Genomic DNA, 15,352 nt, shown 5'->3' with positions numbered 1-15,352 from the left:
TACCCAACCTCTGCTCTACGTTCTCTACTGCTTTTATAAACATGAATAGAGCAACTTTTTATGTAAGGTCAGGATTCATGTTCAGATCTTTACATTTTGAGATGCATAAAATCCAAAACTTCCTCTACCAATTATACCCACACTGATTCATTTCTGTCAGTTTTTGTTTCGGATTGATATCATTCATGCATCGGAGAAACTAGGTAGCTGGTGCATTGAATACCAAATCTAGTGTTTTGAGAATACACAGAAAATAACAAAATATAAATTTAGAAGCAGTCAATAAATCTAACGTAAGGAGACAGTCAAAATGCATTGGAAGATATGATTAAAGAAAATGCGATAGTATAATAGAAAGCCTTGTCTTACAAAAAAAGGGGGTATGCCAATTTCTGTGCCCCTGTATGGTATGAAAATGGTACAGTGATGCCAGCTGCCTTTTATTTAAAAACAGCGCACTTTCTTGACCTGGAACAACCAACTGTATTGAGTGTGAATTTCAAATAACATCTGCAGACATTTTGTTTATTGTTAAGAAAATTTAATTTGTTTTGCAATTGTGTTTTAAATGAAGCCTCTGCCGATGATGCCTATTACACAAGGGTGTGTATCTGATACGTGCATGTGTAAAATGCACATGAGTACGGAGAATACACACTCAGTATACGCTTATTATGTGAATATTTCCATAAGGTATGGAACAAAACTTTATGGAAACTGCTCTGTTTGGTACAGTTGAGGCAAACAGTGGGAGTGGTATGTCATTGTAAAGCTCTTCAAATGTTCACACTGGCAAATCTTTAAAAATTATCTGATGTGATAGTTGCTGTTGTTCGAGTATTGGGACCCACACCCAAGCTCTTAAATTTAAGGAATTTAATCTAATTTTTCCAACATACATCTGGTTACCTTAACCAGAAAATTAAAAGTGTGAATTGAAAGAGTTAATGTAGGTGACCTTGTGTGAAGGGATTGCAGTCAACCACATTTCCAAAGGGTAGGTGGTGGACGAAGTAGGCTCTCATGGAAAAATAATTTGGAGTCAGAAAAACATCCTTACTAATTTTTACCTATTTCAGTTTGCTCAGGGCCGGCTTTAGGGCAGTGCGACTGGTTGGTTTACTGATTGTTATTACTCATTACTTTCTCATGGCGTACATTGCACCATTTTTCATCCACCAAATTAATGTGAGTGCCTCCTTTTCGTGAATGCCATCTACCTATGTTTTAAGCTTATATATTATCAAGTTAGGTCTCATTGCCCTGCCTGGTTACATTAATTGCAGGATGAGGTGTAAGTTAAAAAGTAAAGTACACGTCACAATTATTTAACATGCCACTTTTCTAAATTGCCCCACATATTTTTTAGCTTTATCAACTATGTCAGTGCTGAAACCTTTCTTGTCACTTTACTGGTCTAGTGTACTTCTGAAATGTTTGCTTACTGCAAGTAACAGATTGATACCAATTTTTTACGTTTTCTGGTTTTAGATTATAGAAATATGTTTGCTAACATTCTAAAGGTATTCTTTTTTGTGCGACAGTATGTTATGTAAAGATTTACTTTCTGACATGTACATATGGATTATTTTTACCTGCATGTCTAAGAATAGTTATGTATTTTTAGACCATTCTGCTTAAGATTTTATGGTAATGTTTAAATTTATTTGCAGATCAAAGTGTGATCAACAGTGCTCCCAATTACTATACACTACCATCTCGAAGGGCTCATTCCGTGGGTACAACAGGATCTCCAAATATGGCAGCTGGGACATCAGCACCAATCCGACCTGCTTCCTCTCCAGTTCTGCCTGTCTCTAGCAAGAATCAATCAAAGTATGACTTATTAATCTTTCGTAGATACATATCTAGAATGAAATATATTCCAAGATATCAAATGTAGTACATAATAAATTGTTTGTTTGTAAATGTTTCTTAAATATAAAAATGCATTATAATGGCACCAATATATTGTAAAAATATTATAAGTGAATGTTAGATACAGCTGATAAATATCTGAAGCCGTGTAGTAAGTGTTTCTCTGCCGTTTCTAGGCTTTTGTCATTTTTTTTTATAACACCACAGATGTCTTGTTTTATTTTACTTGGTTTTTATATTTCACACTACAGTCATTGCCTTGGCCACTTATTGCTGTAGGTGGTAAAGAGGGTGTGAGTGTAAAACAGCTCTGTGCTTCCTGTAGATCCAGGTTTAACTGTATGTTTGAGATGTGGATTGGTTGGACTATTTGAAGGTGGCTAAGTTAGGTAGTTGGATTAGGTGGTCAGATCAGGAAGTGTGGAAATGTGTGTTGTCTTCATGTGCTTGAGAGTGAGCTTGATTCTAAGTAAGGGTACCAAGTATGTGGCTTTTAGTTTGTTGTATATGGTATGTGTTTCCTGTTTCGTACTTTTAAGGGTAGGCTTGTGTGATTTGCTGTGAGGGGGTCTGAGGTGATTCGGATGGTGAAAACTTCACAGTTGGAGTGTGTTAATGTTTTGTCTTATTACTGTGGCTTGCCCTAGTCCTAGCACTGAGTGAGGGTGTGTGGTGAGGAAATGGTGTCATACTGTAGGCATGTGTGGTAGATATCAGGTTGGTAGAGTTTCTGTTTTGTGTCTCCTTATACACTTGCCTTTTTTGTCCAGGGTTCTTTTTCTTCATATACCTGTGCTATAATTATTTTTTTATATAAAGCAGAGTACATTCTTACAGAACTGAATCAGAAGATATGTTGTTACATGAAATATAATAAAGAAAATACATCTATGAAGTTACCCACGCTGCTTGCTAAGTTAACAGTGAAAACATTGCGGATGTGTCTGATGACCTTGGATTGTGTCTTTGAGCTGCAGATCCTTCTTCAAGCCAAACATAATTGAAATCTACATTACTGCGTAAACTCAAGGAGAATGTCCTGTCTTGAGGGTGGGGGTGGGCATGCGGATATCATTCATTTAAAGTTGAGATCAATTGGCCTTACCATTACCTTTGTACTGCTCACCAGAGTCGAAACATATTTATTTGACTTAAAATACTGCAATGCGCATCAGATATTTAAATAAAGCAAAATAAGTTTCAACCTTTATCTTTCCATAATCATTTACTTTGGCGCATGAGTTAACTCTATTAGCTAAGTGAGAAACCTGCTACCATATGTTGGCAAACATCTAGATAACTTGAAATATTTTAGTTCTATAATACCTACAAGATAGAATGTTGTTGGAATGTAAAAAGGGCAATTAAAAGTAAAATCAGAAATTGAAAAAAGAACAAATAAGCTGCTAGAGCAAATACATATTAACAACAAATATTTAAAAAGACCCCTAGTCGGTCCTTATTCTCCATGCTGTGTTTATATTTTTTCTCTGTCTTTATTAAGTTCCACACCAACCTTTTTTTAACTTGCTGCCACATTACACTTCTTATACGTTTCCTGGATGCAACATTGGACTGTGTATTTTCTAAGCATATCCAAAATGTGTATGTTAATTGAACATTGCAAGTCTTCACCTAGTGATGTGGGAGTTCCTTTGTTTGGTTTAGAAGAGAACCAAATTTGTTCACTGGCAGGTGACTTCATGTAGGTTATACAGATGCTTCTGCACCAATAATGTTTAATGGTTACCCTGAAGGGAATGGATTGGAAGGTGTAAGTGATAGCAATGCCCACTGTTTGATTTTCTTGCCTTTTTTTATATGGAGAGATTAGGAATGTTTTTGACACCACCAGCAGATTTAAAGTGCCCGAGTGTGGCATATGACTTTGGTTTATATATGTTTGGGTATAGAAATGTGAGGCAGGACATGGAAGCAATTCATAATCATATAAAAGAAGTTCAATTTGAATATAGGATTATAAAGTCAATTTGAAGAAATCCAATCTTTTGTTAATAGCCTTTATGCAAGGGTTCTACCCATCAATTTGGTTAAGAGGTTGAAGCAAAATCCAAAACTTTAACTTGGGGCAATGCCCTCAGAACATTCAGGATAATTTTATAGATTGAATTTTGTCCTGTTGGGGGAAAAAAAAAAGTTGACTGGCTAATTGAGTTACTGAAATGAAGTAAACATTCATCGAATTTTGTTAGGAGTGCTGAAATGTTTAAGATAATGATTTTTTTCCTAAATTGCTATTTCAAAAAATCTTTCGCTAACCAAATGCCTCAGCTTGTGTCCATATTACTACAGTGATACTCATTTGTTCACCTGGGGAAATAAAACTAAAAGTTTAAGACCTAGAAAATGAAGCAGAAACCTTACGAATTGGGGGCGAGGGTTCTTGGGGCAGTGAGCAGCACCAGATTCAGGACATTGTTTAGGTTGTCTGCACTGTCTTTTCCCACAATTATTATTGTATTAGATTGAATCTTAAATAGGTGAAATATATAACGTGATGCTGCATTTTATAACATTCACTTCTGTTGGAACTTTCACCCATTTTGATATATTATATTGAATATAAAATTTATATGCGAGTTGAAATACCTTGATTGAATTCAGATATGCTGCTTTGGGATAACAGTTCTTTTCCAGAACACTTTACTGTTAGTGACAAATGAGAAGCAGTTAAAATGTATTGTGCAACTGGGGGGAAATCATGTCTGTTCCCATTTTTGGAGACCCCTGGTCCTCCGTATCATCCCACTGGGAATGCTCAGTTGTTTTGGAAGCATGACAACTTCAAATATCTAGGGGTACAAATATATCGCGCTGAGTGGGATCTGGTGGAGGGTAATCTGGGTAGGGCACTATCTTTGATGTAACAATCACTGCCCTTCTGGACACAACTACCTCTATCACCTATGGGGAGAGTGTCCATTGCTAACATGTTAGTCCTTCCATGCCTCATGTACTTTGCGGCGCTGCCAGTGATTCTGAAGAGACCCTTCTTAGTGGATCTGTGGCAGTTGTTGGCCACCTTGATTTGTGCGAATAAAAGGCATAGGGTGAAGCTACAGATGTTATATACCACACTAGAGGAGGGTGGGCTGGGAGCTCCCAACTATGAGTACTATTACGCCGCAGCCCAACTCCAGTGGCACCTTAGATGGATATTGGACGAGGCCAACCCAGAATGACAAATGGTAGGCACTGCTTTTGAGGCCTGCTCACCCTTGGAGTAGCTCTACTCCGCCCTCCCCCCCCCCCCCCCCCCCCCCCACCCCCCCCACTACCCCCTCCACTTCATAATAATTATATGCTGCCGAAAGTTCCAGCGTCGTCTTTCGCAGAAATATATATTTCAGGGAAAATGTGGTATTCCTTATGCTCCAAGCCTGCCATTCTGGGCCCATTCCACATAGCAGACGTTTGTTTAGGACCTTTCCGGTGGATACTTGGACAGCTGCCGGGTTGGAGTTGGTGACTGGAGGTGGATTAGATCCAGGGCAGTTCCTTCTGTATTCCGCGCTGAGGGGAGTGGAGGGAAAGCTGTGGAGACTGGAGGGGGACACTGTACAAATGACTGCCCACTGGGCTTGATGCTGACACCGACGGGCTCCAGACAAGCTATCTCACATATATACAGGGCACTACAAGATCGTGACACTGAGGGGAGGTTTCCGGGGCTCAATGTCTGGTGGGAGGAGAAACTGAATGTGGAAATATAGGACTCCACATTGAGGAGGTGTTGGGTTCAATAAAAACTACTACATGTTATGCTAGGTTTATATTCACACAATTTAATTATGTGCACCACACAAACCTCTCCTCAGATAGAATAGAAAAAAAATTCCAGGGCGTGGGTCGAGGTGTCCTAGATGCCATCGGATTAATACAGACTTCCTCCACATGGTGTGGCTGTTTCCGACAATTTAGGTCTTCTGGCAGGCCGTGATTGCCTGCGTATCAGATGTCACCACAACCATAATGAAGTATGACCCTGAATTTTGTCTCCTACACTCAGGAGTGTACAAAACAGCTGAGTGGTTTCCAAAAGTTGACCTTGGTATTAGCAAAACGGCAATGGCATGGAGGAGTGCACTGGCCCCTCCGGTGACCATGTGGATTCGATTTGCGAATGCAGAGCTTTCGGTTCGGCTAGATGCCAGAGCACAGGATGGGAGATGTTCTGTCATGGAACAATGGAATGAGTTTTTATCCAGATTTAGTGTGATTCTTGCCCCCACGGACAATGGAACCACACCTTAGTTGTAAGGCCGCTTGTTGATTGCAACCAGGAGGAATTACTGCCCATTGGGGTGCACTGAGGTATTGACTCCTGATGTACTTTGGGAATGGACGGGTGGGCGGGGGTGTGGGGGATTCAGCAGAACTGTTGGCTTTTGTCTGTTTTTTGTTCTTTTTTGGGATTGTGCTTCTTTATTATGCTGTTATTGGACTCATAATGGCACGCTTGTCAAAATGCGATTTCCTGGTCATTATGTTAAGCAGTTGCCGTTAACTGCTTTGTTGCATAAGCTAGCTACATTGAGTGACCCTGCATTGCAATAATGTACCTCTTGTGGAATTAAAATGTATAATACGATGTTGCTGTGCCATTGGAGAACAATACGATGACAATAAAATCAATAAAGATATATTAGAAAAAAGTATAAAATAATATATATGTTTTAACCAGACGTATTATATGCATTTGTTAAGCAGACCTATAAAAAGGTCTATATATTTTAAAACCACAAGTACTATATACATTTGTACAAAGAAATGCACATATCTAAAATACATACATATAATCGAATTATACATGCTTACATTCACAAGCATATGCTGTACATTTGTATTTTTCTTTAGTATGGTGGTCATGTAGGAAAAGGGCCAGCTGCCAATCTGGAGTGGAAGTTCCTTTGTTGTATGTATTTGTTGATTTTATTCCTGATTAAAAGTGGTCCTGTTTAATGTAATGCTTTGTGGGTGAACCAAAGCTGCTTGAAAGTGGATCTCGTGGCAACCGGTAACCAATGTAGGGCCCTCAAAGCAGGGGAGATGTGGGTTTGTGCTTTACAAGTAGGAATAGTCTTGCAGCAGAGTTCTGAATTTGTTGTAGTCTTTTCATAGTTGATAAAGGCGATCCGTGGTAGAGATCATTGGCGTAATCAAGTTTAGACAGTACAAGAGAGACAGTGCTTTAGACCTAGTGTGGAAATCCTACGTGGTGGAAGATGTGTTGCAAAATGTTCATAGTAATGAAGCTTAATCTTGCTACCTCATGGTCATTCCAAGGTTTCTTACTTCCTTGGATACTGTAGGAGGCGGTCCCAGATTGTCAGGCCAGGCACAGAGTGGGTCATACTTTTTCTATTTGCCACATGTGGGTATTTCAGGTTTAGACACATTCAATTTGAGATGGCACCATGACATCTACTGATCAACAGTTTGGAAGCAACTGAAGTTTTTTGAGTTTCCAATGTCTTTGGCAATTTCCAGTTTAAGAAGTATTTGTGTGTCTTCTAGGTAAGTAAGGCATGTGAGCTGAAATTTATTGATTGCTGGCAATGACTTCATGTAGATGTTGAAAAGCATGGGTGAGATGATAGATCCTTGAAGGACCTTTGCTTATGTGAAGTATAGTTTGGATGAGAAAGGGGGTCAGACCTTACCTTCGCAAGCATCTAGCTGGTGCTACTGTCTTTGCTATGTTAACATATGTAATGAGCCAGATAACAAAATGAAAACACAAGTCTAGATTCTGGTTGTAGATGTCTGGATCTCAGTCATTATTTCATTGATCTTCTCTCTGTTATAACTCTGATTGTAATGGAACCTACAAAAACCCAAGTACATATTACATATTTTGAGGGTGCAAGAGTTCTTTTCTCTCTTTTTTCATTTTACTGGCAAAGTTCATAGTGTTGTCTTATAGGCTCCTTAAAGATGCTCATCCTTGTTTCCTCCTCACTTACAGTTTCACACTACGTCTAACACTGGGTTGAGTTGCAGCCATCAGATACTTAAGCATATGTTTAACTGGCTAATAGAAGATTATTTATCCCCAAGAATGTTTCCAAACAAATACAGAGCTTAATATCCAGTTAATGATAGGAAGATGGCCTTTGTGCGCAGGGGCAGGGCACTGGTTAGTAGTTTTAGACTATCAAGCAATGTAACTGCCCCTCTAAGAATTAATTTTCCAGTTGTTTTCTTGTTTTTGTCCCCTTTCTACTAAAAATTTAGGGGTCATTGGCTGAAACCTCTGTTAAGTGACCTTAATCTTTGAACTGTAGAGTTTGTAGTTGCAACACGTGTTCAGCTAATTGTGATGAGAGTATGCAGCTAGCAGTTGTTAAGAACATATGGAGAGACTGGCTGGGAACTCCCCCCCCCACCACCATTTTTAAGTAGTTGAAGGTTGATTTTGCCAATATTTATATTGGTAAAAATAAATGGTTGTGGGAGATTGGTATTCAGTGTTTAATATATACTGGTGGTTGCAGGCGATGGACACTAGCACTCATGTCAAGGATCTTAGACTTGTGTTTTTTACATCTGAAAGAAACACGTTAGTTAGATTCCTCACCTTAGAATATCCCCAGGCGTCAGACTGGATCCGGAAGATTTTTCGTCAGCAATACCCCTTGCGCGTCGCTAGGCGTCGTCTGCGGCTCCGCGTCTGTCGTCGGCGTCGTGCGCCGGGATGACGTCGTCGGAGTACTTAGACGCCGCCCTCGCGCGCTGACGTCAGTTCTTCTTTTTTCCGCGCCAGTAAGCGCAGATCCGGGAGAGCTACCCCTTTTAGTCTTTTTTGACTAAATCTTTTTGATCATTTTTGATCCTTGTCTGTCGACATCTGGTGCCGGTAGGATGCCTGGGTTCAAGGCTTGTGAAGATTGTCATCGACTGATGTCGGTGACCGATCACCACCGCCGGTGCCTCTACTGCTTAGGCCTCGACCACGACGCGGAGTCGTGCAACGACTGTCAGGCCCTGACTTCGAAGGCTAGGCGGGAGCGGTCCCGCAAGCTTCTGGAGCTTCGCCACTCGGCTCCGCGTCGTGCGCGATCCCGGTCCAGGAGGAGGTCCAAGGATCGCTCGCGGAGCCCTAGCCGACGCCACCATCGCTCGTCGGGCTCCAAGTCGTCGGGTAAGTCTAAACACTCTAAGAAGTCGAAGCGGCGACATCGCTCTTCGGACTCCCCTCGCCGGTCGCGTGACTCGGCCGAGGGTCCAAGTGGTTCCACCCCCGCGGCTCCGGCGGAGCCGCAGGTGCCGCGTCCGCCCCCATACCTTCCGGTCCCTGGGGCTGACGCGGCGCCGGCGGAGATCAGTGCCTTCCTCTCGGCCATGAGGAGCCTGGCCCCGCCGTCGACGCCCGCTGGCGCGCCTTCGGGCCCCGCGGACTCGACTGGGCGACCTCGCGTGCCGGCGGCTCCGGCCCCGGCGCCGTCGACGACTCCGGTCTCGACGCCGCAGGTCCCCGCGGGGCCCTTGCCTGGGCCCCAGTCGACGCCGGTTGACCTTGTCACTCCTCCACCGGCGCCGACGCCTGAACCACCGACGCCGTCACCGGCGCCACCGACGCCGACGCCTGTGACGCCGACGCCCCGGTTTAGCCCTCATCCGGACCCGACGCCGGCACGGCGTCCGCCGACGCCGCATCCGACGCCGCTTGAGACCTACCATCTCTACAGTCCGGTTCCGATCATTCCTCCTGTTTATCAGGAATCGGAAGAAGGGGGCGACTGGGAGGGGTTCGAGGACCCTCTGGCTGTTCAGTCACAGCTTTCTCAGGACTGGGCAGATGAACTGGGGGAGGCCAGCGGACTGGACACCTCGCCAGACGCTGGATTCACTTCTCCTCCGACCGTGGCTTCGGAGGAGGGTGCAGCATTTTCTGTGGTGCTGCGCAAGGCGGCTGAGGCCCTTGGGCTCGAGTTGCCTGCCGTGGCTGTGAGGACCAACATCCTCACTGAGGTGCTTCAAACCTCAGCAAGCTCCACTGAGCCTCTGCTGCCGTTCAACGAGGCCCTCACTGACGTTCTGCAGGGCACCTGGTCCAAGCCCTCCACAGTTCCTCCTGTGGATAGGAACGTTGCCAGGCGCCACCGCCCTGCCCCGGGCGACCCCAGTTTCCTGTCCCAACACCCCACCCCCGAGAGTCTGGTTATCCAGGCCTCTACTTCCCAGTCCTCCTTCCCGACCGCTCCGCCGGACCGGGATTCCAAGAGACTCGAGCAGTTTGGCAAGAAACTGTTCTCGTCCCTTAGTTTGGGCCTGCGGTCCTTAAATACCGCCTGTCTCTTGGACCGTTATTCCCATTCCCTGTGGGATACGGTGGAGGACGTGCTGCCCCTGTGTCCGGAGGAGGTCCGGACGCGTCTTACCCAGGCTTTGGCCGATGGGAGGGATGCAGCACGGCACGCCATAAGATGTGGGCTTGACACCACGGACTCGCTAGGTCGGGCGATTTCCACCACGGTGGCGCTCCGCCGCCACGCCTGGATGCGGTCCACGTCATTTTCCGGGGATGTCCAGAACACCCTCATGGACATGCCCTTTGATGGCACTCGCCTGTTTGGTGAGAAGGCGGACAGTGCGCTGAACCGTTTTAAGGACTCCCGGGCTACGGCCAAGTCCTTGGGCCTCTCGGCTCCGCGGGCGCACACCTCCGCTTTTCGCCCCTTTCGTGGCCAAGGAAGGGGCGCCTCCTCACGTCCGCAAAGCCACCAGCCGCAGAACCAACCTGCGCGCGGTCGCGGACGTGGCTTCCGCCGTGGCGGAAATGGAGGACGACGTGGTCAGCCCACATCCACCCCGGCAGCATCCGCCTCAAAGCCTTCCTAGTCCGAGCTTTCAGGCCCATACCACGCCAGTGGGCGGCAGAGTTCGCCATCACCTGCTCCACTGGCGGTCCATAACATCGGACAGGTGGGTGCTGCAAATCGTCCGAAGGGGCTACTCCCTCCCCTTCGAGACGACCCCTCCAGCCATGCCACCACAGCACCACCGTATCTCGGGGGATCATTTGGATCTTCTCCGCGAGGAAGTTTCGGCTCTCTTGGCCAAGGGGGCCGTCGAGCGCGTTCCGGGTCCAGAAGTAGGTCGTGGTTGTTATTCCCACTACTTTCTGGTTCCCAAGAAGGGCAAGGGGGGCCTGCGCCCTATCTTGGACCTCCGGAACGTCAATGCCTTCCTCCGAAAGGAAAGGTTCAAGATGCTAACGTTGGCTCAGGTTTTAGCTGCCCTAGACCCTGGAGACTGGATGGTAGCGTTGGACTTGCAGGACGCATATTTCCATATCCCCGTCCTGCCGGCCCACCGGCGTTACCTGCGGTTCACGGTGGGCCAAGAGCACTTTCAGTTTACCGTGCTCCCCTTCGGCCTCACCAGTGCCCCTCGGGTGTTCACGAAAGTGATGGCGGTGGTCGCAGCTCATCTGCGCAGATCAGGGGTCCCAGTCTTCCCCTATCTCGACGACTGGTTGTTGAAGGCGGGCTCGCCCCAGGCAGTCGTCTCCCACCTCCAGACTACGGCGGATCTCCTGCATTTGCTGGGGTTTTCCATCAACGTGCCGAAGTCCCACTTGAGTCCCTCTCAGAAGCTCCTCTTCATCGGAGCGGTTCTCGATTCGGCGCAGTTCCGGGTCCATCCTCCGGAACAGCGGGTCCGGGATATACAGGCCCTGATTCCCATCTTTCGGCCTCTATCCCGGGTTTCGGTCAGGCTAGTGTTGCGGCTTCTGGGGCTGATGGCCTCCTGCATCCTACTAGTGCATCACGCCAGGCGGCGCATGCGGGCTCTGCAGTGGGACCTGAAGTTTCAGTGGGCCCAGCATCACGGCAACCTGTCCGACCATGTCTTGATCTCGGAGGGTACTGCACAGCAGTTGCAGTGGTGGCTCACGGACCGCGAGTGGGTCAAGGGCAAGAGCCTCTCCCTTCCCCAACCGGAGCATGTCGTAGTGACGGATGCGTCCCTCCTGGGATGGGGTGGCCATATGGGAGAGGCGGAGATCAGAGGCCTCTGGTCTCCGGCGGAGTCTCGTCTCCACATCAACCTGTTGGAGTTGAGAGCGATCCGGCTTGCACTGAAAGCCTTCCTTCCCTCTGTCAGGGGAAGTGTCGTGCAGGTGTTCACGGACAACACCACCGCCATGTGGTACTGCAACAAACAGGGCGGGGTGGGGTCGTGGACCCTTTGTCAGGAGGCTCTGCGCCTCTGGACATGGCTGGAACACCAGGGCGTCACCCTGGTGGTTCAACATCTGGCGGGCTCTCTGAACGCCAGAGCAGACGAACTCAGCCGCCGGTGCATGATGGATCACGAATGGCGTCTGAACTCCGAAGTGGTGCACGGCCTCTTTCAGCAGTGGGGAGAGCCTTGGTTAGATCTATTCGCCACCGAAGAGAACGCGCAATGTCAGCAGTTCTGCGCGTTGGAATTTCCAAGGCGGCACTCGCTCGGCGACGCTTTTCGTCACGAGTGGAGTTGCGGTCTGTTGTACGCCTTTCCGCCTATACCACTTCTGCCCAGAGTGCTGAAGAAGATCAGGCGCGACCGGGCCCAAGTCATCTTGGTGGCTCCGGATTGGGCACGAAGGTACTGGTATCCCGAGCTACTCAGCATGTTGACCGATCCCCCGATACGTCTGCCCCTTCGGGAGGATCTTCTGTCGCAGCAGCAGGGGACGGTCCTCCACCCGAACCTGTCCAGCCTCCACCTCCATGCGTGGAGATTGAGCGGCGGCAGTTGATGCCATTTGACTTGCCTCCTGAAGTCTGTGATATCATTCTGGCAGCCAGGCGTCCCTCCACAAAGTCGGTATACGCCTGCCGGTGGAACAAATTTGTGGCATGGTGCACAGCAAAGGCTGTGGATCCCCTTTCCGCCCCTCTTTCTGAGGTTCTCCTCTTCCTTCTTTCTCTGGCCCGGCAGGGCTCTGCCCTGGGCACCCTGAAAGGTTATCTTGCTGCCATCTCCGCCTTCTTGCGGCTTCCTGATCAGCCTTCTCTTTTCAAGTCCCCTGTGGTTACACGCTTTCTCAAAGGCATTACACACACGTTCCCTCCTGTCCCTTTTGTAATGCCTCAGTGGGACTTGAATCTGGTTTTGACATTCCTGATGTGCGCTCCCTTCGAGCCTCTTCACAATTGCCCTCTTCGTCTTCTAACTCTAAAGACTGCTTTTCTGGTAGCCATCACCTCGGCTAGACGGGTGAGTGAGCTCCAGGCTTTATCTTCAAAGCCTCCTTTTCTATCTGTTCATCCGGACAAGGTTGTCCTTCGGCCTCGTCCCTCCTTTCTTCCTAAAGTGGTGACTCCATTTCACCTTGGGCAGTCTGTCACCTTGCCCACCTTCTTTCCGCCTCCGCATCCTTCCAAAGAGGAAGAGAGGCTCCACCGTCTGGACCCAAAACGTGCGCTCTCCTTTTATCTGGACCGCACAAAACAGTTCCGGGTGGACGACCAGCTTTTTGTTGGGTACGTGGGCGCTAAGAAGGGGAAAGCTGTGCACAAACGAACCATCTCTCGGTGGGTCGTTTTGTGTATAAAAATCTGCTATTCCTTGGCTAAAAAGGACCCTCCTGTTGGGCTGCGCGCCCATTCTACTCGGGCCACGGCGGCTACTACTGCCTTGGGACGGGGAGTCCCTTTGCAGGACATCTGTCAGGCGGCGACGTGGGCTTCGCTACACACGTTTGCCAGGCATTATTGCCTTGACAGCCAAGTCCGGAGGGATGGCTTCTTTGGCCGTTCTGTCCTCCAGGACTTTCTGGTGTGATCTTGGTTCGCAGACCCACCACCGGGGATGGTATTGCTTGGGTATCTATTCTAAGGTGAGGAATCTAACTAACGTGTTTCTTTCAGATGAACAAGTTACTAACCTTCGGTAACGATGTATCTGTAAGAAACATTAGTTAGTTAGATTCCTCACCGACCCACCCATCCTCCCCGTTCTGCGAACTGACATCTAGGGTTAAGGTTGTCCTTTCAGGCCCTAGATTTTATTTTTGGCACCAGTGTCGGTCTTTGCATGGCTCTGCGTTCCTGGCGCGGAAGGCTATGTACAAGAACTGACGTCAGCGCGCGAGGGCGGCGTCTAAGTACTCCGACGACGTCATCCCGGCGCACGACGCCGACGACGGACGCGGAGCCGCAGACGACGCCTAGCGACGCGCAAGGGGTATTGCTGACGAAAAATCTTCCGGATCCAGTCTGACGCCTGGGGATATTCTAAGGTGAGGAATCTAACTAACTAATGTTTCTTACAGATACATCGTTACCGAAGGTTAGTAACTTGTTCATCAGATTCTGACCCAGCGCAAAAGGGGAGGCAGTAAAGGCAGAAAAAGAAACGTAGGAAAACAACTTATACAGTGAGACAGAATAAAAAAAGAGAACTGCAAGAGTGAAATGAAGAGGCAGCTGGCGTAGGGTTTTTGAAAAAAGAGCCAAGAAGGGAAATCAAAACTAGGCAGCCTTGGTATTCCTTGACATTGTGCAGCAGCAGGTAACCAAGAAAAACTTTGGCACTAATTATTATTATTATTGTAATGGATTGCATCAGATTAATGTGAATGTGTCTCCTTGTTCCAGGTCAGTGGTTCTGGTTCTAAAGACAAATACCAGGTGTAAATCATGGTGTATCCCAAGTGGAACAGCCACATCCACCATGGCAACCCTGTAGAATCCTTCATGCACCTACTACCACATTCAGTAGATACACCTGGCAGTTGTTGGAGACCCAAAGAGCACCAGAGTCAGCAACGTTATCTCAAGTAACTCTTGCCCTTTAGTAACAATAGCTTGGCATGCACTGCTTATGACCTCATATATTACATCTCTGATGACATGTTCAATAAATCACTGTTAACATGACTGCAACATCTGGAAAAACATCATTGACGACAACACTGTGCATTGCAGGGGTGTGAATTATAGTTGCTTAAGTGCACAAGTTAGTATCTTGAGATATCTATAACTGGTGAATTTCAGTAGTTTTGTTTGTTTTAAATGATATGTTTTAACTGACATTTTCACATAATCACTACACCCTTTAAACATTTGTTTTTTAATGTGTGTGTGTGGTTCTGTGTATTTGTGTGTAACCCAAAGGTTACTGAGACTTTATAGTTAGGTTCACATTTTACCCACATAAAACCATAGAAATTCAGCACATATAGTTACCCTAAGCTAACTATAACTTGGGCCTCCCCATAATGCACTGCTTATAACCTCACATATTACATCTCTCATGATCTGGTCAGTGATATCACTGATGGCATCATCCAGTGAGTGGGTTTTGTGTAAGTTTCTGACATTGAAAGATGTATACGGAGCCTCTGCATAAGTTAAATGACTGTTCTTTCTGAAGTACTAATGAGTGTTTTTATTTCTAGTATATATCATCTGACATATAATCTCATTTTTAAAGTGGGTGTACTATTTATAAG

General features: G+C 46.6%; 1 protein-coding gene across 7 annotated transcripts in view; it reads left to right on the top strand.

The window, feature by feature from the left end:
* The window catches only part of PLCE1 (phospholipase C epsilon 1), a 932,976-nt gene that overhangs the window by 541,955 nt on the left and 375,669 nt on the right, over positions 1-15,352 (top strand). For all 7 annotated transcript variants that reach the window (XM_085605968.1, XM_085605952.1, XM_085605960.1 and 4 more), the window contains one exon: positions 1,674-1,836. In XM_085605968.1, coding sequence (XP_085462094.1) covers positions 1,674-1,836 — 163 coding nt within the window. The remainder of the gene's footprint in view (positions 1-1,673; positions 1,837-15,352) is intronic.

This window comes from Triturus cristatus, chromosome 1_2 (genome assembly GCF_964204655.1).
Source record: "Triturus cristatus chromosome 1_2, aTriCri1.1, whole genome shotgun sequence".
NCBI lineage: Eukaryota > Metazoa > Chordata > Amphibia > Caudata > Salamandridae > Triturus > Triturus cristatus.
This window is presented reverse-complemented; position numbering and strand designations above follow the sequence as displayed.